A 22,763-nucleotide genomic window follows, 5' to 3' on the forward strand; every position below is an offset into this window, starting at 1 on the left:
ATGTAGTACTCAAGCAGCTCTTTTACAATTGGGGCAGTCATTGTCAGTGGCCACTGTTAGTGCCTTCCACGTCTGTGGCCCTGAGTTAAATTAGTTCTGGGAACTGGAAGTAGCAAGTAAAGGAAGGGATAGACTGGGATCATTACCTCTGGAACGACAAGCAATTTTTCTTCTGATCCAGGCTATAATGGCTAGTATAAGCACCATGCTTATAGTTACGACTTGTGGGGCACTTAATATATGTGCTGAGCACTGATACTTAAGTCTCAAAATAATCCTATGAAAGCAATTATTTTAGTCTTTAATTTACAGATGAGAAAATGAGGCTATTAGGTAAAAAAGTGAGGTTATTAGGTAACTCGCCAAGGTCACAAAACAAGTGAGTTCCAGAATCAAATCAAGGTCTGACTCTAAGTCTTGTGTTATCACATTACTTCCCCCATTAGATCTGGAAAAACATGAATGACAGGTCAGCAGAACTACATCATACACAGGAGTTAGGTTGTAAGTCCAGGAGAAAAGGCAAATCTTATACATTGCCAAAGTTACCCTTGCATTAAACCCTAAAAACTCCTGGAAGAATTTCTGTTTTGAAGCCTTTTATCACAGAATGATGGTATTCAGAAATTAAATCATTCAAGTGTTTTGCCATTTAAAACTCATTACTCTCAACTTCCTATCTCTTGTTCACATTCATTATTTTCTATAGATGATTTCGTCTGTCCCTCTCAGGTCAGTATTACCTTCTGATCCTTATTTAACTCTTGAACTTATCCATACAGGATGTTGTAGCAACTGCCAATCACTTCCCTACCTCCTAAATAATGCATTTCCTTCTGTCTCAGTGAAAGTAAGCTCTGTAAGAGCAGGTACTTTACTCATTCAGTGTCTAGGAACAGTGCCAGCAGTTCAATAAACATTTGCTGAATTAACGAATAAATTGGTAAAAAGTAAGGAAATCCTTAAAATCCTTAAGCTACTTGCTCCTAGATTTTAAAGACATACACCGAGGATTTCAAATTCAATTAGCTGCATGCTCTAAGAGACAGAGAATGGAAGGCAAATGAGGGAAAACATTGGTTGACATCCCTAACTCACTGTATTTGTTCAAATAATGGAGTAACAATTCACCACACTACTTAAAATATTATGCGTTGTTCCCCATCCCCCTTCTGTGTTCTGACCTAGAAAGCAGTTCAAATTGTATATAGCAAATGTTTGTTCACACGAATCTACCAGGTATCTGTTCTACAGAGATTGGAGGGAAAAATCACACCAGCATGACTCTTTGAGATGTATGGATAACTCTTTATATAAAATCCATGTCAAGACGGCTCAGAAGCTGACAAGATGACAGAGGAAAAGATTCTTTTGAGAACTTCTAATTTCTTCTCTGAGGTTCCTCGAGTCTCGAAGATGCTGACATTGAAGAAAGACCTAGAGTCTGGCCAATTGCTAGACGAAGAGAAAAGACTACATGCTGTTCCTTCCAGTATTCTCTTAACTGAAGGACAGGCAGGAAGCACTGAGTTGGGAAATAATCCAGAGAAATCAGTTCAGTCCTACCAAACATGGACATTCTGACCTAAACAAGCAGAGCAAGACAGAGGGAGAGGAGGAAGGGAAATGTAAAAGGCTTCTACTTACCAGAGTCGCAGCACGCCTTGGGCAGATAGAGAGAGAGCCTTACGGAGCAGCTCAGCCGCATCGCACACACAGTGTAAGCTTGGGGTTAGCATCCAGCATGCGACTGCTTTTTTTTTTTTTGCAAGAAAGAACCCCAAACAGGTCGTCCTCTTTTCCCTTTTGTGCATTTGTGCTTAAACTCCAAAGGGTTAGTGAAACTTGTAAGCAAGGATGTCAGTTAATCAGAACAATACTTCACATGAAACACACAAACAGTAACAGGGGACACATCATGCTCAATGTAGTGGTGCTCGGCAGCTTGGCTTTCTTTCTGTTCTCCCCTTTTTTAACCTTTCAAAATGAGAACTGGGTGTTCTCAGCAAGCAATTGTTAAAACTTTTCACATACTCCCTTATATGGTGAAGCAATAAGCCATTAGAAGTGGGCTACCTTACACAGAGAACGCTAAACCAGCACATTCTTTTTGGAAATCTACTTCCAAATAAATCATAGCTGGTTCTGTCTTGTGGTCTTTACAACTCTAGCTCCTGATGCACGAATTTCATATCCAAGGACCAGAGTCAAAGCATGTTTTGTTTGAATATCATTTTGAGCATCATCTAGACCAAATTTGATAATCACATGACCTTAAATTTTGACCTGCCCCACATATGTTGGCCATTGCTTCACAACATAGGAAATAAGCAGGCAAACACACATATATATCCCGAAGACACATGTATATAATATGGTAAGTTTACATATACACACAGGTATCCAGGAAAAACTCAGGACAACCAGGAGGACCTTGACAATTTTCATATGGCCCAGGAAGTGAACATGAGTGGGAACTGGTAAAGATGTCACATGATGGGATGACCATGGGTAAGGGGAACCAGCGTCTCAGTCAGTACAGCTAATCCACCAGCTTGCTTGGAAGTGAACATTTCTCATTTAGATATGAAAAAAAGTATGGGGGAAGAGGACATGGCTTCATCTTCCCAATAGTCAGAACTCCTGGCTATCAACATTTAAGTGACAATGCCATGAAGGTGTAATCTTGATGCCCTGTGATCAGATATAATATAGGATTTATGTTCTCCTCAATTGTGGTCTGCCACAAAATGGCAGACAACAGAAACTGTGAACCAGGGTCTACAGGGTTGGCCATGAGTGCCTTCTAGTATTCTTGACTGACCAATACATCATGGAACCCCAGTAAAGAAACACAAGACAAATGGCTGCTATGGTGAGGTTAAAAATTAAGTCACATTGGTCATGGAAAGCTAGTGAACATGATTCTCAAATAGCAAAGCTGTTTTCATACCATTCGAAAGGTACCCTTCCCATTTGGAGAAAGAAACTAAAAGTACCTTTTGTTCTGTCTGCTGGGCCAACTGGCTCTGAAGCTGTTGAAGCTGGTTTGCTGAACCATCACAAAGGTCATGGTAAGCCTTATTCAGGGCATTCAACTGCTCAGATATTTGTTCCTTCTCTTTTTCCGAGAGCCTGGAAGTGGAAGTATTGAAGCTCTTTTAGAGAAAAACCTTTCTCCAAACTCTCCCTTATTACTTCAAAGTCATGTCTTCTCCACCTTGATGGTTTTCTTCTTTGTCACTGTTAACTATGGATCATCTGGTCACTCTTCCATATTCATTGAGCACGTGGGCATCTGGCTCATATTCCTGTCTATTTCAAATCAAGTCATGATTCTTGGTGATGTCAATGCTCATGTCACCAACTCTCTAACAGCCTATGCTATAGTCTGAAACCTTCTCAATACAAACAGCCTCCAATCCAAATGGCCTCTACTCCACTTGAACTGCACCCACACATGGCAAACTCTGGAACCTGCCATCATTTAAAATTATTCTACCTCTGAACTTTTAAACTTCAAGAATCTACTGTTTGATAGTAACTTCTGATTATAACCCTACCTTTCCAGTTGTTTTATTCTTTTTTTTTTTTTTTTTTTTTTTCAGTTGTTTTATTCTTATACCACTTCTCTTTTTCAAAATAAAACATTTTAGACAAAAGAGAAAGTAAATGAACTATCATTTACCCACTACCCAACTTTATCAAATTTTGATATTATACCAGATTTACTTTAGATCCTTTTCTTTTCTTTTTTAAAAGACTTTTAAAAGAATGAGAGAGAGCATGGGGGGCGGGGGCAGAGGGAAAGGAAGAAGCAAACTCCCTGCTGAGCAAGGAGCCCAACATGGGGCTCGATCCCAGAACCCTGGGATCATGACCTGAGCCCAAAGCAGATGCTTAACCAACTGAGCCACCTAGGGTCCCCTAGATGCTTTTCTTTCTTTTTATAGATTTATTTATTTGAGAGGGAAAAACTGTGAGGTGGGGGGCAGAGGGAGAAAGAGAGAGAATCTTAGGCAGACCCCTTGCTAAGTATGGAGTCAGATGTAGGGCTTAGTCTCATGGCTCTGAGATCATGAGCTAAAATGAAACCAAGAGTTGGACCCTCAACCAACAAAGCCACCCAAGTGCCCCAACTTTGGATCCTTTCCACAGAAATAAGACATTACAGATATATTCAAAGTCCAATGTACATTTGTCACCAACCCCATTCTTTCATCGTTTTCCCTAGAGTTAACCATGATCTTGAATCTAGTGACTTTATTAAGTTAGTCACCATACAGTATGACTTTCACAACTTCCTTACCTCATTCTATATTGTTCTTGAGAATGAACCCTGTGATTCATATTACAACTACCTATCAACTTACTGAGATTTCTGAAGCCTTCCTTAATTCCCCCATTTTTCCTTAATCTGTCATCCTCCTCAGGGTCTTCAGTATCTTTTTTCTGGAGTTCAGATCCCACTGTCCAACATCTCAATCAGGTTCCTGCTATTATCCTTGAACTCTGTCCTTGCCAGTATGATGAAACTCCTGCCCCAGATCAATCAAACCACTGGACTTCTCTGCTCCCGCCTGCAGGTGAAGTATATCACGTGCATATGTGTGTGTGCGTGCGTATACACACGCACACACCTGGGGGGGTGTGGAGGGGAGGGTCCCTGTGGAAGAGATCCCACTGGTTCCCAGGTTCTAATGGACCTCAGAGCTTCCTGACAACCCTCTTGGAGGCCCCAATCAATCCTAATTCCCTTGCCCTAACTCAACAGCAAAAAACCTCTCTGCCTATTTCAAAGAGGAAACACAGACCACTGGGAATGAATTCTTTCCACCTTCTGGCTTCACTCCTGACATATTTGCCTCCATCCACACCTTTCCTAACCTTCTTTTCCTCAAACTTCAGAGGAAAAATTGTCTTGACTCCAGTCTAGGGTTGTACTTTCCACTCATTGATGAATTTTTTCCTTTCCTGCATCTTCTGGGACTTGTCTCCCATTACTTCAATCTCTTTCTCCCTTTTGGCACGTGAGATTCAGTCTATAAACACAGCTAAGTCTCTCTCAACTTCTAAGAAAATAAGTCTTCTTTTGTTGTTTTTTTAAGAGGGCTCCATGCCCAGCGCAGAGCCCAGTGAAGGGCTTGAACTCACACCCCTGAGATCAAGATCCAAGCTGAGATTGAGGGTCAGACAATTAACTGACTGAGCCAACCAGGCATCCCCAAATAAGCCTTTCTTGAACACAGATTCTATTTAATTATTTACTGTATTATTTCTGTCCTTTCCTATGGCCAGGCTTCTTGAAGGAGTAGTCTAATTGTGCCATCACTACCTTCCTCACCTATGTGTTCCCTACTCCCAATCATACTCCATCTAACATCATGCCCTAACTTTTCACCAGTCACCAAAAACTTTCAACTTGCTAAACTCAATAAAAATCTCTCAGTCTCAATCTTTCTTGACTTCTGACCACCTTCTTTTTAGAATTCTGTTCTCTTTTGGGTTCTAAGGTATCGCTCATAGTTTTCCCTCTACTTGTGTAAGGCTTCCTTTGCAGGCTGAGGAGCACAGAGAAGACCTTGAACTCTTGTAAGCTAATCCAATCAAGGTTTCTACTATGCTGATGACTTTAGACTTTCTCATTAATTTTAAATTTGCATACATCGGACAACTTTAGTAAAACTACAGAAGGCATAAATTAATGTATTAGGTGCTTCCTAATACATTCTAAGTATTTGCACTCTGGCATCTTCTGGGTTCTTCACATTCATAATGTCTAAAACCAAAGCTGCCTTCTCCTTCAATGTGCGCCTGCTTTTGTATTCCCTATCCTGGTTAGTGACATCACCATACACTCAGAGGCCTAAGCCAGAAACCTGGAAGTTATAGCTGACAATTTTCAAGTCCCCAAACACTATAAGTTCATCATCCTTAGTATCTTTTGAACCTTTGCCCTTCTCCACCCTCATCTTTTCTCACCTGTATCATTACAATATCCCCTTTACTGCTCTCTCAAGCCTCCACTCTGGCCCCAGGTCAATCTGTTCTCTGTAAAACTGTTCTAGAAACCTTCATCAACAAAATCCAGTCATGAATAAGACCCTCCCCGTGGCCACCAAGGTAAAATGCAAACTCTTTGGCATGAACTACAAGGCTCTTCATCATCTGGCTCTTGCAGCCTTGAACTCTACAGCCGGAAATCTCACCATGACCCTAAGTTTTAGGCAGATAGATTCAGTCACCTAAATGCACCATAAACTCTTTTAATACTCACTTATGACCATGCTTGGCCAAGAAGATCTGCGAAGTTTTAATGGCCTCAGAGACTTGATCCCTCCTGGTTGTCAGCTCCTCTGCCAGAACCTACGTGATAGAAATAAAGATTACAACTTCAGAACCCAAGAAATTAAAGAACCAAAATTATTTGAAATAACATTTTAAAAATCCTAGGGAAAAACCTAGCTTAGGCCAGATTACTATTACCAATGAACTACAGAAAGCTGATTAAGAAGGTAGAAGTACAAACAGATGACTTCTTAAGTTTCTTTAAGTCCTGGGAGTTAGCATTTGTTGAGATAATCATTCCTAGAGTGGCCCACATGTGATCTGTTTTATTCCCACCTAATGCATTATTACATATTGTTCTACCCAACAAGAGACAGACGGACCTTCTACTCACCTGCTGATCTAAAATGGCTTTCTCAATGTCTGTTGATTCTTTGGTCCGGGATGAGGTAGCTTTGCTTTGTGTGTTTCTTGCTAGGGTAGACACCCAGCCCAAAAGTTCTTTAACTTTCTCCACATGTTCCTGCTTTTCCTCTTCTACAACTTTCTAGAATAGGAATTAGAAAATCAGTATCTTAGTCAATGTCTTATTAAACTGGCCTGACTTCTGATTTCCTGAAATGGAGACATGAAAGTTATCTAAATCAACAGGAAGCTAAAGTAACTCCAAAATAAATATAATTTACCTTAGAGCATTGTTCATAAGTGTCTAACTGTATGATACTAGCAGCTAAATTCATCATATCTAGGTTTGTACTTTTCTAAAAAAAAAAAAGCATTTTTTTAAATATATGAAGGACATCCAATAATTATTTACTTTTTTTTTAATTTATTGATTTTTAGGAACCCTTTACATATAGCATTTTATTTTCATGATTCTTAGATGTCTAGGTAAAGAAACTGACATCTACAGAGATTAAGTGAGGCAGTTGTTAACATAAGGAAATTTTTTGCTAATTCATATAGAAAAAAATTGGTATAAATTAATGTTTCCAATAGCATTTCTTTTATAAAAGTGGGCGAACTTGCAGAAACTTATTTTTCAAAGACAGAAGTTTTTTTAGAATTACAAAAAGGGGCGCCTGGGTAGCTCAGTTGGTTAAGCAACGGCCTTCAGCTCAGGTCATGATCCTGGAGTCCCAGGATTGAGTCCCACATCAGGCTCTCTGCTAAGCAGGGAGTCTGCTTCTCCTGCTGACCTTCTCCTCTCCCATGCTCTCTCTCATTCTCTCTCTCACCTAAATAAATAAAATCTTAAAAAAAAAAAAAGAATTACAAAAAGATTATATACTCATTACAACAAATTTCAAATAATCTGAGATGCATAATGTATCTCTCTTTATTCTTATTTCCCCAGAAATATGGTATATAGCTGATCTTTGAACAGTATGGGTTTGAACTGCTCAGCTCCACCCACACAGGAGTTTTTTGTTTTTTGTTTTTAATAAATACGGTACAGTACTATATATGCATTTTCTCTTCCTCATGATATTCTTAACATCTTTTTTTTTCTAGCTTACTTTATTATAAGAATGCAATATATAAAAAAAGTATTTCATTGTTTTTAACAGTTTCATAACATTCCTTTGTATGGAATTTGTATGTTTCTAATATTTCCCTTTAAAAAATTATGTTTTATTAGGGATCTTTGCTCACATTTCCTTTCTTCATGCTTATAATATCTCTATAATTAAGATACTTGAAGGTGGGAGTATTAGACATAATAGAATTAATCCCCATTATTCACAGATACCAGATTTGTGAATTTGTCTACTCATTAGAATTTATTTGTGAACCCCAAATCAATATATTTTTGCAGTCATTATCAGATATGCCCAGTGTTCCCAGCTAAGGCAGAACAAGGGGACACTCTACCTTCTTATTTCAGCTCTTATAGAGTTCTTAACAAGTGTTCTTCTCACAGTCTATCCAGTGGCATATTTTTCACAATTTTTGTTGGTGATTTCACAGCTTAAAATGTACCCAAGCATAGGGCTGAACTGTTTTCTTGTGTTCCTAAGCACAAGAAGGCTGAGATGTGCCTTACAGAGAGAATGTATGTTAAATAAACTTCATTCAGGTGTGAGTTAAGAGTGCTCTTGGCCTGAATCAACAGAATCTATTAAATATAACAAGATTATGGATCATTCATTGACAGAAATGTGTGATCAGACACTTCCAGGAACCCAATCCTGTATTTCCCCCAAATGCTAGAGTCCACGTTCCCTAATGCGGCATACATAGCAGTATCCTACAACACGAGTGACGTGAATAAGGAGAATTGGCTGTGTGTGCACTTTATTTTTTGACAGATGAGACACAGGATTTTTAATTCTATTTTCAAATGATTTAGGACCCAGCTGTCCTCACCTCCTCCTCTTCCAGTCGCCGGAGGGCATCACTGATATATTTTACATGCTGGGTGGTTAAGGTCACCAGTGCTGTGTAGCGAGTCCTTAAGTCCATGAACTATGGTTCAAAAAAACAAACAACAACAACAATTTAGATAAATTATCTGCCAGAAAAGTATACTTCAGTAGTTGAAAATAAGAGGAAGTTTTCATGAAATCACATGCTCCACATAAAGATGAGCTCTAAATCGAACTGTCAGGGCCCCGACTAACAAATCTTTCCTTAAGGGAAGAGAGCGGCGTGTCTTTTCCCCACCCTTTCACCTCTTGTGTGATGGCATCTGAGGAGGAAAGCATCCGACGCCGCTTGCCAGGGGATTTCTGCTGTGATTCCACAAAGGCCTTGTATGTCATCAGTTGCAATTCATAGTCCTGGGGGAGGAAGATAGTTCACTATTTACATAAGGCTTTACAGGTCACATAACTCATACAACAGAATCACAGTATTTCATTGCTGGAAGGGATTTTGGTGATCATTTAAACCAGTGGTTAGCAAACTTTCTCCTTAGAGGGCCACATGGAAACTATCAGGCTGTATGATTTGTCACTGCTGCTCAACTCTACCATTGTGGGCGAAAGAAGCTGTAGATAATCAGTAAATGAAAGAGTGTGACTGTGTTATGATACAACATTATGTATGGACACTGAAAGTTGGAAGTTCATAGAATTTTCACATGTCATGAAGTATTCTTTTGACTTTTTTAAAAGCCATTTCTCATGGGCCATGGAAAAATAGGTATGTGGACTCAGTTCAGCCTGTGGGTCATAGTTTGCTGAGTCTTGAGTTTGCAGTGTGTTGTTTGCTGACCATCCTTTTCATCTCATCCACTAGGAAACCGAAGGCCAGAGACAGGAGGTGAGTTTCACTTATTACTCAGTGGGTGAGCAACAGAGTCATCCTAAACCAACGCTCTTCTCCTGTCCCTGTGCTATGCTGACAGTCCGTCTGCAATCCTGAGACTGCCACCCCAGGCCAGGCCCTCTTCACATCTCATCTGGAGGGGCACAAGAGCCTCTTACTACTCTCCTACTTTGCTCTCTTCCTAATTTATTTTCTATCTTGCCACCACAATAACTTTTCTAAGACACAAAGATGACCACTTCATTCCTCTGTTTGAAAGCTTACAAAGATATAGAGCAGAGCTTCTCAAATACCAACATGCACACAAATCATCTGGGGATCTTGCTGAAACTGAAATTGTGATTTGGCAGGTGGAAGATTCTGCATTTCTGACAAGCTCCCAGATGATCCTGATGCTCCTGGTTCTAACATCCCACAATGAGGAACAAGAATAGAAGGTAAAGCAAAAAGAATTAGACACAGCCTTTCACAGACTGGCCTCAACCTCCCTTTCTTTTTCATAGTCTCTGCTTCGTATGTACCATACACCTTCTAGCTACACCAGCATATTTGCTATTTCCTCATATAATCGTTATATTTCCATTCCTTTGTGTCTTTCATCATGCAGTTCCCTTTGCCTACAACGTCATGCTTTCCGTTGTCTACTTAGAAAACTCTAGGCAGAAGGAAAACATACAATGAGTTCCTTAAGCAGCCTATTAAAAAAAACAGTAATAGTGGAGCACCTGGGTGGCTCAGCTGGTTAAGCATCTGACTCTTGGTTTCATCTCAGGTAGTGATCTCGAGGTCATGAGACTGAGCCCTGCGAAAGACTCAGTGTTCAGCATGGAGTCTACTTAAGACTCCCTCTCCCTAGGATGCTTGGGTGGCTCAATCAGTTAAGCTGCCTTTGGCTCAGGTCATGATCCCAGGGTCCTGGGATCAAGCCCCACACCTGGCTCCCTATTCAGCAGTTATTAAATAAAGAATCACTCATTCAAAAAGTATTGTTGAGCATCTACTATGTACCCATCATTGCTCTGAATGCTACACATATAGTGGAGAACAAGTTAGAAAAAAAAACTTGTTTCCTTAGAATTTACATTCTAGTGGGAAGGAACATAATACGTAATAATCTCAGGTCATTTTTATTTAAAGTTGTTATCAGAGAAATAGGAAGGGGGGACCAGATCATGCAGGGCCTCACAGGCCATATACAGCTTTAGAATTCTGTTATGAATAGGATATTAAGTCACTGGACAGTTTTGAGCAGAAGAATGACATGATCCAATTTACCGTATATCAGCTATTATGAGGTGCACATTTCTCCCACATTTTAGCATCTCTAAAACTAGAATATGTCTTATAATCAATGGTATTTGCATAATTGGCAGAGTTTCCTCTTTTCTGGTAGTGTATAAAATGATGTCTGAGATTCAGTGACAGGCAGTATGTTCTTAAAAGGTGAGTCTGGCTACTATGTGGGAAAATAGCCTGTGGGACAAGGGTAACAGCAAGAGATCAGCTCAAAGTCTAAGGAAGATTCCTTACTTACGTAGAAAGCAGGGAAATGGGGGCAGGTGGGTGGGTAACGAAAGATAGATCAAGGACATATTGGAAGATGGAGCCAAATGGTTCAGAGACCGAACACAGAGTTTATGGCAAAGCGAAGAATTAAGGATGACTCTAGGGTTTTTTGCTTCAGAAGTAGGAAAATGGGACACTACTTCCTGGAATAGGCAAGACAATGCAAAGTATATTTGAGAGGAAACCCAAAACACTCCGTTTCTGACATGGCAGGTTTAAAAAACCCGTGGATCATTCAAAGAGTGACTCCTTGAATCAGAGCTGATGTCTGGTACCCCTCTAAGCATTCCCAAATGTAGGGCCAGGAACACTACACATCTGCATTAACTGGAGGATGGGCCAGCAGCACTTATTTGTCCAGAAAAAAAAACCTACAGCGACAAGGAAGATCTTCCCATGCTGGAAATCATTTATGTACCTTTGGGGATATGCTAGAGTTACCTTTACAATAGTGGAGTATTGCTGGGAAAATTTCTGACACTGGTCCAGCTTTGTCTGATTCTTCTCGATTTCTGCAAACAGATCCTAGAAACAAAAGTATCACAACAACGTTTACTTACCACTGTCCCTATTGTCATCAAAATAGCTGAGCATTTATTATGTTCTAAGGCAGTTTTCAAATCTTAGCTACATCAAAATCACCTGTGAGGCTGAATAAACTCCGGATTGCTAGGCCCCATACCTCTGGAGTTTCTGATTGGGTAGGTTGAAGTAGGGCTGAGAACTTGTGTTTCTAAGCTCCCAGGTGATGCAGATACTACTGGTCAGGAGACCACACTTTGGAAACCACTGTTCTGCATATTTTACATGTGTCATTTCATTTAACCCTAACAATAATAACCTTACGAGTGAGATAGGTTGAACAAGTAATGAACTATATCCATTTTGTTGATGAGGAAGTAGAATACTGACAAGCTAAGTAATTTGGTCAAGGTCTCATAGTGAGTGAGTGATCCAGGACTGGAATCCAAGCAATCTAACACCAGACTTCATACTCCAAACTGCAATGCTATACAAAACAAGCCACCAAAAAAAAAAAAAAATCCCCCCCCCAAAACCAAAATGCTAACAAGTAAAAACCACTTCAAACCACTTCTGTACACATCTTTCTGGGTTGTCAGTGCCCTGTGTTCTCATCCTTGTAAGATCAAATGCAGTTATCAAGAAACAAAGTGAAGCAAGATAATTTTAATCTGTCCCATCTATGGTTTCAATATAGTCACTACAACTCGCCACTGGAAGGCACCTAATGAGTGTGTCTGGCCTAAATGCAAAACCAGTATCATCTTGTGACCATTCTGGTTGAACCCTTTTCAGAAGAGGAGGCTCAGAATGTCTTAGCATTTGGGGGAAGCTTAATAGGTAGTCCATCATCTTCTTTTACGATTAATTAACCCTCCTGCCCCCCAACTTACACCACGCTGTCACCCACCGTCTGCTGGCTGAGCTGCTCCGACAGCACTCTGCTATCCTCTGCCTGGCCTGGCTTCATCATTTCCTGCTGGGCAGTGGTTTCCTCAATCCATTTGATGAGAGTTCCATGGCAGGCTCTGTAATCTCCCAGAACTTCCTGGATACTTTCTAGCTCAGATTGACTGGAGGAGCAAAGGAAAAGAAACTACCATCAGATACTTCAGTACAAACAATAAAATAAATGGTTATGATTCCCTCCTTAGCCCCTTCCTCTAGTTGGGTTTGATCACAGAAGATACATCTTTTTTTGGTGGAACAACAGTGCAATGCAGAGACCTATACTTGTACACGGTGCCCTGTGGGTTGAAGGTGCAGTTGTGCATGCTAGCCCTGGACACTGCCTGGGAGCATCCCATGATGATCCTTGTCAAATTTTTACCTCGGTTGCCAAGGACTTCCAGGTTGCCAATAAGGTAATGCTGGCTATACACTTCTGTTTCCTGATGACAGTACCTGATAGGTACCCTAGTTATGATTTAGGGAGCACTGTAATTTATTGGGGAAAGGTGGACAAAAATAGTTATTTTCTGTTAATTTTGGCAAAAGTTTCTTATATCACTTTCGTTAGTTTAACTAGACTTGGGATAGTAATTCAATTATAGAGAATCAATCCAAACTTATAAAGAGTTGCTAGAACGTCTCTCTCCATATATTTGCCTGCCCAGCCTAGCCTCAGAAAGGTCATTTTCTATCTTTCTTATTCAACTCAGACAACAGAAAGATTTCAGATAATACATATAAAAAACCTGGGAGGCTCAATGGGTTAAAGCCTCTGCCTTTGGCTCAGGTCATGATCTCAGGGTTCTGGGATCGAGGCCCACATTGGGCTCTCTGCTCAGAGGGGAGCCTGCTTCCCCCTTCTCTCTGACTGCCTCTCTGCCTACGTGTGATCTCTCTCTCTCTCTCTCTCTGTCAAATAAATAAATAAATAAATAATCTTTAAAAAAGATAAATAAAAACCACTGATTTAGCAAATGAAAGTGGAAGCAAGAAATTCTGCAAAGTCCCACTATGAAAAATGGCTCAGAGTTGGAGTCATTGTCTTCATGCCTTAACTAGATAAAAACTGGAACAGGAGCAGCATGGCTAACAAGATCATCACTGCTGATCCAAAAGCAAGTCTCAGGTCTGTTTTAGGGTTGGTAGTCCCAATTTTCTATCATTTCTCTTGTCCAGAATTCATATTGTCATTCAATTTGTATCCTTCTCTATCACTTCCTGCTTTTAAGTAAGAATACACAGATATAATTCAACTTCTGTTTAAAACTTAGTTCCTAAATACGTTAAAAAAAAAAAAGGGTGAGGCCACCACTCACCGGGTCTCCAGCTGGACAATGACCCGGTGCCAACGGTCCTGCAGCTGGGAGCCTTTTTCCTGATATCGCTCCAAATCCAGGTTTCGCTCTGGGGTCAGACGACTCAGCTGCTCTGCCACCACCTTGGCCTTGGCAATTTCCTCATTGAGGACTGAAAACACTGAATTCTTGTCCTTCACATCACTAAGCCAGTGCTATAGAAACATAAGTACAGCAACAGGTTAAATATACTCCATGCCAAAAAAGACTAAGGTAGAAAACAAGGACATTGTCTATAGCTAACTCCACATTATATCTGGAATTCAGAAACCAGACTTTATAATCTCCACAGTGCCTATGCACACCAGGAGGCCCAGGACAGGCAGTACAGTACAGAGACATGTGCAAAGAACTAGTGTTTGAAACCCGGCTCTCCCACTTACAAGCTATGAAACCAAGATAAATTGTTTGGCCAGTCTGAACCTCAGTCTGCTCATCTGTGAATGGAAATAAAAATCTCTTCCCTACCCACCTCACAATTCTGTGAGAATCAATGAGATAATAGCTAAGTGATTTACAAACTTACAGCACAACCATGACTGTATCTGATGTGGCTGTGATTTTACTGGGGAGAAAAGAAATAGAAAGTCATAGTCCTTTATTTTCCCTTTCCAGCTAGACATATTTCTCAGTCCCAACTTCTTTGAATCCACATTAAAAGGTATTAAATATGATATTCTGCCTAGTTCAAATGCAAACTTCAATCATTGTCATGCCACCCAAAACTGCATTTCTCTGCTAACCCAAAGCAATGGATATGTTAAGTCAAGCTCCTATGAAACTCAGAGCAACCAACCCGTAACGTAGACCGATGGGACTCTAAAGCCGAGAGATCTGCGGGTACTGCTTCTTCTTGACTTAGTTTAATCTCATAACCTTTGACCAAGAGTTCAGCGTCCTGGATGCTACGTACTATAACATCGATTGTCTTCAGCCTATAAGGGTAAAGTTACCTTCGTTAACACACAGAAAGAGCTGAGCCACAGACTTGGGAGTGCTGTAGAGAGGTTCCCAAATGTAACTGCTAACAGCAGTTTTACCATTACTAAATGAGGACAGGGTTTCACAAAAACAAGAAAGCATGGTAAACGTGTTGCCAATTTAAGCCAATTCAAAATATAGTTCTAGGTGATACTGGGACATGCACACATGTGGTGGACTCATGGGAGAAATGACACGAGGCCAGAAACCCACTCAACACTACAAGAGTCTAAGATCTCTGACACCTCATGGCCATGGTGGGTAGAGGGCAAAGCTTCAAAACCTATATTTAGTTTAACAGAAAATTTTTATTTTATTCTTTAGTGTCCCTTTTCTTTTTTTTTTAGAGTTATTCAAACAAACAGAAATGAGGTACAAAATAGTCCTAACACTGCAACTCCATCTCCCTTTCTGTATCACTGGCATATCTTCACTGGACCCCAGTGAACCTGCTCCATGTTGCCTGGAACTAAAGCCAAGGTCTCGTTTCTATGACTATATGCCCTTCAAGATCTGCAACCTCTCTGGGTTGTTCATGGAACACTCCAGGCCCTTCTCACATAGTGAAAACACCGCCCTTTGGATCCAAATCCTCAGCTTACTCACTTATTCAGGTAGACAGTGGACAGACCATATACATGGTCCATTTTCTCCACCAGTAGACTGAGCTCTGAGCGAAGACTTGGGACACTCGAACCAGACGGAGATTGATGAAGAAAGCTATTGCATTTCGTGGAAACGACATCAAACTCTGACCTCAGCTGCTGTAAATCCTCTTGAGTACGCTGTCAGGAACAAGATACGCAACAAATATGGAGACAGATTTGAACACAGAAGTTAGAAAAACGTTCTTGTTTGTAATAAGCATATACCGCAAGCAACCTAAATGCCCACATATAAAGGAGTAGCTGAATAAACTACAAAACAGTGCTGATGGGGGAGGGTGGGAAGAACACATACAAGTATTTTCTGAATACAGTATTTGGACTGTAGGCTACAAGCAAAAGGAAACAGAAATAAATGTTGAACTCTAGTTAGTAGGTTTGTTTTTTTGTAGTATCATGAGTCAGTAATCCTAAAACTACTTATCGGGGCGCCTGGGTGGCTCAGTGGGTTAAGCCTCTGCCTTCGGCTCAGGTCATGGTCTCAGGGTCCTGAAATCAAGTCCTGCATCCGGTTCTCTGCTCAGCAGGGAGCCTGCTTCCTCCTCTCTCTGCCTGCCTCTCTGCCTACTTGTGATCTCTGTCTGTCAAATAAATAAAATCTTAAAAAAAAAAAAAAAACTACTTATCTCTACATTTTAGAACTGAGCAGTAAGTAAATTTACTGTGGATAATGTAAAGTAGGTTTTTCAGTCTTGGTAAAGGGAGTTACAATTATGGAAAGAAGAGAGGTTAGTATGAACCCTGTGGTACTAGTTTGGAACCAGATAAAGATAGAGACATATGAATTCATGTCTGTGTGTGTGTGTGCATGAGTGCCAGAGAGAGAGATTGATAAATTGATCGATATCAGCATATAACCTTTGTGATACATTCATATAATTACACATACCTATAAACACACACACACACATATATATATATATATATATATATATACATAAATGTGTGTGTGTGTGTGTGTGTGACATAGGAGTGTTTTTGTATATGTGTATGCAAGTATGTATTTATAAGCATGTATTTTTCTAGCTCTCTGAACTGAGCAGGCCTAAAACAATGACACCTCAATAATAATGAGCATACTCAGCACCCAAATCTTGGTTTCTAAATAGCATTCTCCACCAAAAGGAAGTGAGACTCCTTGGAGAAATGGCTGATTACAGAGGTGGGGCTGGCAAAAGCAAAGCGAATCTGGAATATTTTTTTTGTTGTTGAGAAATAAGAAAGCACTCAAAGAATGGTGGGGACATTTTAAAATGATAAGGATGTCAGCTTGAAGCAGCTCCAATGGCTAAATTTTGGAAATTCTGAACATCAAAATAGAGATAATAACAACTTACAAACCTGAAGCAACATAAGAGTCCATAAGTCCATAATGACATAAACAAGGAAGAAAGGAGGAAGGGAAGCAAGCTCTTCCCTTTTGGTAGAATAGAAACTTATTCTATTGTAGTATAATAGGAATAATGTAAAAAAAAAAAAAACAGAATTAGAAAATCACCCTTTGGGAACAGTCATACCAATTTATTCAGTCAAGAATCAACACGAGATGCTAAAACTAGTTGGTAAAAGTGTGATATAAAACAGGTTTTTATATAGTCTCAAAGTATCTCCCCACAATATGCTTAGTAATTATAAAAGGGAAAAGAGCAACAAGTGATACAAGTTATCACCAGTAATGGGACAAATCAATATCACATGCCTCCTGAGGTCATGCACTAAGGACACAAGATAATTTCTGTAGTGTTCCTGCCAAAAACATGTAACCTATATCTAATCATGGAGAAGCCTCAGATAAACACAAAGGGACATTCTACAAAAATAAATGACTTGTACTCTTCACAAATGTCAGGAGCATGAAAGATGATGAAAAATCAAGAAATTGTTTCAGGTTAAGGAAATTTAAAGAGACACAGCAACTAAACACAATGTGTAGTAAGTACTGGATTGAGTCCTGTACTCAAAATATTCTCTGGTGTGGGGGCGCCTGGGTGGCTCAGTGGGTTAAAGCCTCTGCCTTCGGCTCAGGTCATGATCCCAGGGTCCTGGGATCAAGCCCCACATCGGGCTCTCTGCTCCGCAGGGAGCCTGCTTCCTCCTCTCTCTCTGCCTGCCTCTCTGCCTAGTTGTGATTTCTCTCTGTCAAATAAATAAAATATATATAAAAAAAAATATTCTCTGGTGTGTATGTGTGTGTGCATGTGTGTGGGGGGGTGCCCAAAATAGGTATTTGTAGGCCAACTGATGAAATTTTAATTAAGTCTTGGATAACAGCATTATATCAATGTTCATTTCCTGATTTTAATCATTGTCTTCTGGTTACGTAAGAGACTATCTTTATGGTGCCTGAGTGGCTCAGTTGGTTTAGGCATTCAACTCTCAATTTTGGCTCAGGTCATGATCTCAGGGTTGTGAGATCGAACCCCATGTCAGGCTCTGCACTGAGCAGGGGGAGTCTGCTTGAGATTCTCTCTATCCCTCTGCTCCTCCCTCCAGGCTTACACATGAAAGTTATCTCTTTCTCACCAAATAAATTAATAAATCATTTTTTAAAAAGTATTAATTTTACAGAGAGATAGTGAGAGCAGGAACACAAGCAGGGGGAGTGGGAGAGGGAGAAGCAGGATTCCCACCGAGCAGGGAACCTTATGTGGGGCTTGATCCCAGGAGCCTAAGATCATGACCTGAGCAGAAGGCAGATGCTTAATGACTGAGCCACCCAGGTGCCCCTCAAATAAATTAATAAATCTTTAAAAAGAAAGAGAGAGAGACTACATTCCTTTCCGGAAATGCACAATAAAGTATTTAGGGATTTTTAAAAAAGGATTTAGGGATAAAAGAGCTTCAGGTACAGAACTCACTCTCAAGAAAAGAAAAAGATTATTATAATATACATTTATAGGAAAAATGATAAAGCAAATGAAGAAAAATGTCAACATTTGTGTGATCAAGGTGAAGGCTATACAACAATAAAAAATTTTCTGTATACTGAAACTACTTGAAAATAAAAGTAAATCCAGAAAAGGAAAGTCCTTTAGAAGAGCTAAATATTAACATTTCTTGGAATGTTCTATTTTTGTTGGACAAACAGATTTCAGATGACTACAGAAAACTAAAGTTTCAATATGAAAATTATAGGTTTATACGATATGCCTCATTTGTGAATTTAAACCCATCTCAGCCAAAGAAAATTACACTGCCCTCTCATCCTCTTCTTCAAGCTTAGGAATAATTGAGAAAGGTAAGAAAAATCATTCCTCCTAATTTTGCCAGTCCTTTCCATTCCTTTAAGCTCCCAGATCAAATCTACTATTCTTCATAGAGCTCTCTCCTATGGTCCCAAATAGAAATGGTCTAGTGATACTCTAAATTTCTATAGCTATGTTTGCTTTGAAACCTGCAAGTACTCTTGACATCTTATCTTATGACATCTCTTATATTGAAGGTCCTAATTGTGACTTCAATGTTTTATCCTTTTTTAAGTACACCATAAGCCAAAAGCAAAGACCTTGGCTTACTCTCTTTACGTGCCTATGAGCAGGTAACAAAGCCATTAATATTTGCTTTTACTTCAAAAATACTACTCTATATTTTGATGGCATTTCACTTTTTCAGAAAACTCATTATATATACTCTGTCATTTAACTTCCAAAGTTTTGTGATATAGTTTGGACTCATGCATTTATCTACATTTTATAAGAAAGGAAACTAGGATGAGAGTTAACTTGCTAAAAGTCAAGTGTGCATCACAGCCTAGAGTAGAATCTGAGTCTTTCCTTGTATTTTTTGCATCTGATGGCTGATGGCAACTATGTCACAGAAAGTAACACATGCACATCAGGGATAGAGCAGACAGCAGCATCTTTGCTAAGCAGTCTTAAAACATGTAGCCCAAATGCGGTGCTTAGAACAATTTGCCAGTCTGTGTGCCTTCCCAACTGTGTAGAAAACTAATCCATAGTGAGAAACACACTGGGAGCTGAAATCATGCTTTGCCATAGATAAAAGGTATCTGCAGGCTGCAGGGAAGAATTCTCAAGTAGGAATGCCATGAGTCTATTGCCTTATTTCTTAAGCTCCACATTGTCTTTTTTTTTTTTTTGTAGTTTTATGGTTTTATTAACACAAATATGAGGTGCATAACAAGCTGTCTATTCATTTTCTTCACTGCACAGCTTGGCATTGGGATTGGTGACTCTAATGGCCAGCTGGGCTGCTCTTTCCACCATGACTTTGTGGTTCTTGGAGGAGACCTTGTGAGCTATCTCTGCACAGTGAGATTTGTTGCACATCAGCAGCATTTCAAGTTCCTGGATGTCATGTACTAGGAACTTCCAGAAGCCACTGAGCAGGCAGTATGTGCTCTGTTTTCTTGCTGCTCCCATATCCAGTGTTGGGCATCAGGATCTGACCCTTGAATCTTCTGCACACCCTATTGTCAATGCCTCTAGGTTTCCACCAGTTGTGTTTAATTTTGACATATTGGTATGACTGGTGTCAGATGAACTTCCTGGTCCTCTTTTTAATGATCTTGGGTTTGACCAGAGGTCTGAGAGCAGCCAAGATGCACAGTAACAGATGGCCGCCACTTCCGCTGACAGAACCAAGGAAGAGAGGGTACAAGCTTCATACTGTCTTGTCATCCAATTCACCCTGAAATCATTTACACTGCAGCCAGCACCTACCCTGCTCTTCAGGCTTACCTCTTGTTCTGCAATCCTTAATGCAATGTCCTGCCGGGCATCTTTGTCAGTCCTAGAACTGGCTGGAGACTGAATTCGTTTGACCAGCCGCTGTTCACACTCTTCCAGCCGTAGTCGGATATTCTTCAGCTCTGAAATGTACATTTTGGCCACAGTTTCCTCTTTGTCCTCTGTAAATGCAGAAGCACAGGATAACATGAAGCACCACAAGAGAGGTCAACAAACCTAAGAAAAATAGATTCACCCTTAGATAGAGGGCAGCACCTTAGATAGAGGGCAGCAGATCTGACATCCCACATATGAAAGCAAGACCTTATATAGGGGTAACATTTTGCCTGATCCTAAGTTCCCTGCATTGTATACTTATCTTTAAAGATCCAAACATGCTATAGCCACAAGAAAATGTGAAATGTTGATTAGCAATAATGCCTGCAATAGGGCCTCTCTGACCATGATCTGATTCTGAGAATTCATCTCTGTAAGTTTTTCCCTATCTCAAGTTTTGAGCCCCTCAAATGGTAAAAAGGTGGTACTTTCTAGCCTTCATGAAGGTCTAGGAGAACCCTTCAGGGCTCTCAATCCACCACTCTCCTCCCCTTTCCCAAGGCACAAACCATTCTCTATGGACTTCATCAGGTGCTGGAAGTGGGTTTTACAAGCCTCCACCTCTTCTTCCAAGCGCAAACGATCAGATACTGAGAAGACCAGAGAGTCACGGCTATCCTGCACAAAATCTTCATAGTGGGCCTGCAGAGTCTTCATAACCTGGTGACACTCCCCTGGTGCTGAGGATCGAAGCTAAAGAGAAAGAACAAAACACAAAACACAAAACAAAAACAGAAGAAATTTTAATAGAATGGGAACATAATACATTCTCTATTTCTCCTTTTTATTGATGTTTAACATATACACAAATCAGGTGCACACACCATAACTGCAAACATGTTGATTTTTCAGAAACAGAACTTATCCATATAATCAGCATTTAGATCAATAAACAATATGACCAGTACGCCAGAAGCACCCACTGGGCCCTCTTGGACACAACCCTTCATAATTGTTAATTCACCAGTATTCCTCTACTACATACACACTTATACAAGAGCAGAGTGAAAAGAAGCCTACAACCTTCAGTCGGCCAAGAAGAGAGATGTCATTTATTTTCATCAGGAACTTCCTTAACCATTTAGGCTGCTGGTTTTTAGTTTCTAGGATCCCCTAATTCTGAAACATTATCCCTGACTCCGCTCTACTCCCTTTGGGTGAGTGGGAGTCTCATGGTAATGAGAAAAGTTTCCTTCTGAAAAAAGCTTGCCAAGAGGATATGAACCTGAGGTAAGGCTTTCACACTTACCTTTTCCAGGTTCCAGGTCTTTACAAGGTCCAGGTCCTTCCTCAGATAGTTCCAGGAGATAAGGCTTTTGGTGTTAACATGTAGCTGATGCCAGAGGGCCATCACTTTCTGATAAGACTGCTCCACCCTAGAAACAACAGAGAATCTGGTGGTAGCTTTTCTAAAACTTGAATTCTGTGTTAGAGCCCTTCCAGGGGGAAAATGTGATTGCCTTAGCAGAACTGGGTTTGTATACTGAGCAGAGAAAGGCAAGGAATCAAATACTAACATGGCAATCTGCAGAACAAAATTAACTGAGCTATTCAAACAATCTGGACTTATTACAGTGTTATGTCTATGATGTCAGCATATGTTTGGCAGTCTTATAAATGTGATCTGTATATAATATAATCACGAGAAGTGAGAAGATAAATCCATGAAGAGAAGTAATGGAGAAAAGTAGAAAAAAAATAACCCCATCTAGAGACTTGTCGAAAAATGATAATATCAATGCTTAAAAAGTACACTGCTATGGTCTATATATTCACAAAACTGCTAAGGTGTTTGAAAATTAAGAGCAACTTAAAAAGTAATCTGGCATATTAAAAATAAAAAAAACAAAACTGCAATATGAAGGACCAGAGAAAATCTTTTTCTAAAGCATCCCATGCCGAATTCAATCTCAACTTCTGAACTTACAAACTCACAAATACACAGACATACTCAACACACACTACATTACCTTGAATTTCTTCAAGTCAAGAAATGTGAGATATAAAGAGTAGGATGGAAAACTAGAAGCCAGGGCGTCACTTAAATAAGAGACTTTAAACCCATTAGTCTATCTTTTCCCTCTCTAAAAATCCCACTGAAATTCCAGTGATACCAAAATCAATGGTTGAAAATAACAAAGTCAGGAAAACAGAACTCTGGGGTGGGTGGGTTTTATTATTAGCTTCGTGGTATACTTCAGCTTTTAAAAATATGTATGTGTATGTCATTAATAAAATATAGAGAAGAAAATTAACTACCAATATAAAAGTCAGTCTTCTGAATTTAACTCAAGAATGATCACTGAATATATCTCAATTGAACATAAGCATTTACTGAAAAACTACAACGTAGCTGC

The 22,763-nt window shown here is 39.9% G+C and overlaps 1 protein-coding gene and 1 pseudogene across 25 annotated transcripts in view; both read right to left on the reverse strand.

Annotated features, from left to right (window-relative positions):
• MACF1 (microtubule actin crosslinking factor 1) overlaps positions 1-22,763 on the reverse strand; it is a 353,302-nt gene that overhangs the window by 129,288 nt on the left and 201,251 nt on the right. For all 25 annotated transcript variants that reach the window (XM_045981912.1, XM_045981910.1, XM_045981909.1 and 22 more), the window contains 13 exons: positions 21,656-21,782; positions 20,916-21,099; positions 20,302-20,471; positions 15,543-15,721; positions 14,752-14,890; positions 13,917-14,110; positions 12,560-12,722; positions 11,569-11,652; positions 8,964-9,071; positions 8,659-8,757; positions 6,683-6,835; positions 6,278-6,366; positions 3,000-3,135 (listed from right to left, as the gene is read on the reverse strand). In XM_045981912.1, the coding sequence (XP_045837868.1) occupies positions 3,000-3,135; positions 6,278-6,366; positions 6,683-6,835; positions 8,659-8,757; positions 8,964-9,071; positions 11,569-11,652; positions 12,560-12,722; positions 13,917-14,110; positions 14,752-14,890; positions 15,543-15,721; positions 20,302-20,471; positions 20,916-21,099; positions 21,656-21,782 (1,825 nt within the window). The remainder of the gene's footprint in view (positions 1-2,999; positions 3,136-6,277; positions 6,367-6,682; positions 6,836-8,658; positions 8,758-8,963; positions 9,072-11,568; positions 11,653-12,559; positions 12,723-13,916; positions 14,111-14,751; positions 14,891-15,542; positions 15,722-20,301; positions 20,472-20,915; positions 21,100-21,655; positions 21,783-22,763) is intronic.
• On the reverse strand, positions 19,750-20,261 carry LOC123947504 (annotated as a pseudogene).

Source organism: Meles meles, chromosome 1, assembly GCF_922984935.1.
Source record: "Meles meles chromosome 1, mMelMel3.1 paternal haplotype, whole genome shotgun sequence".
NCBI classification, from domain to species: Eukaryota; Metazoa; Chordata; class Mammalia; order Carnivora; family Mustelidae; genus Meles; species Meles meles.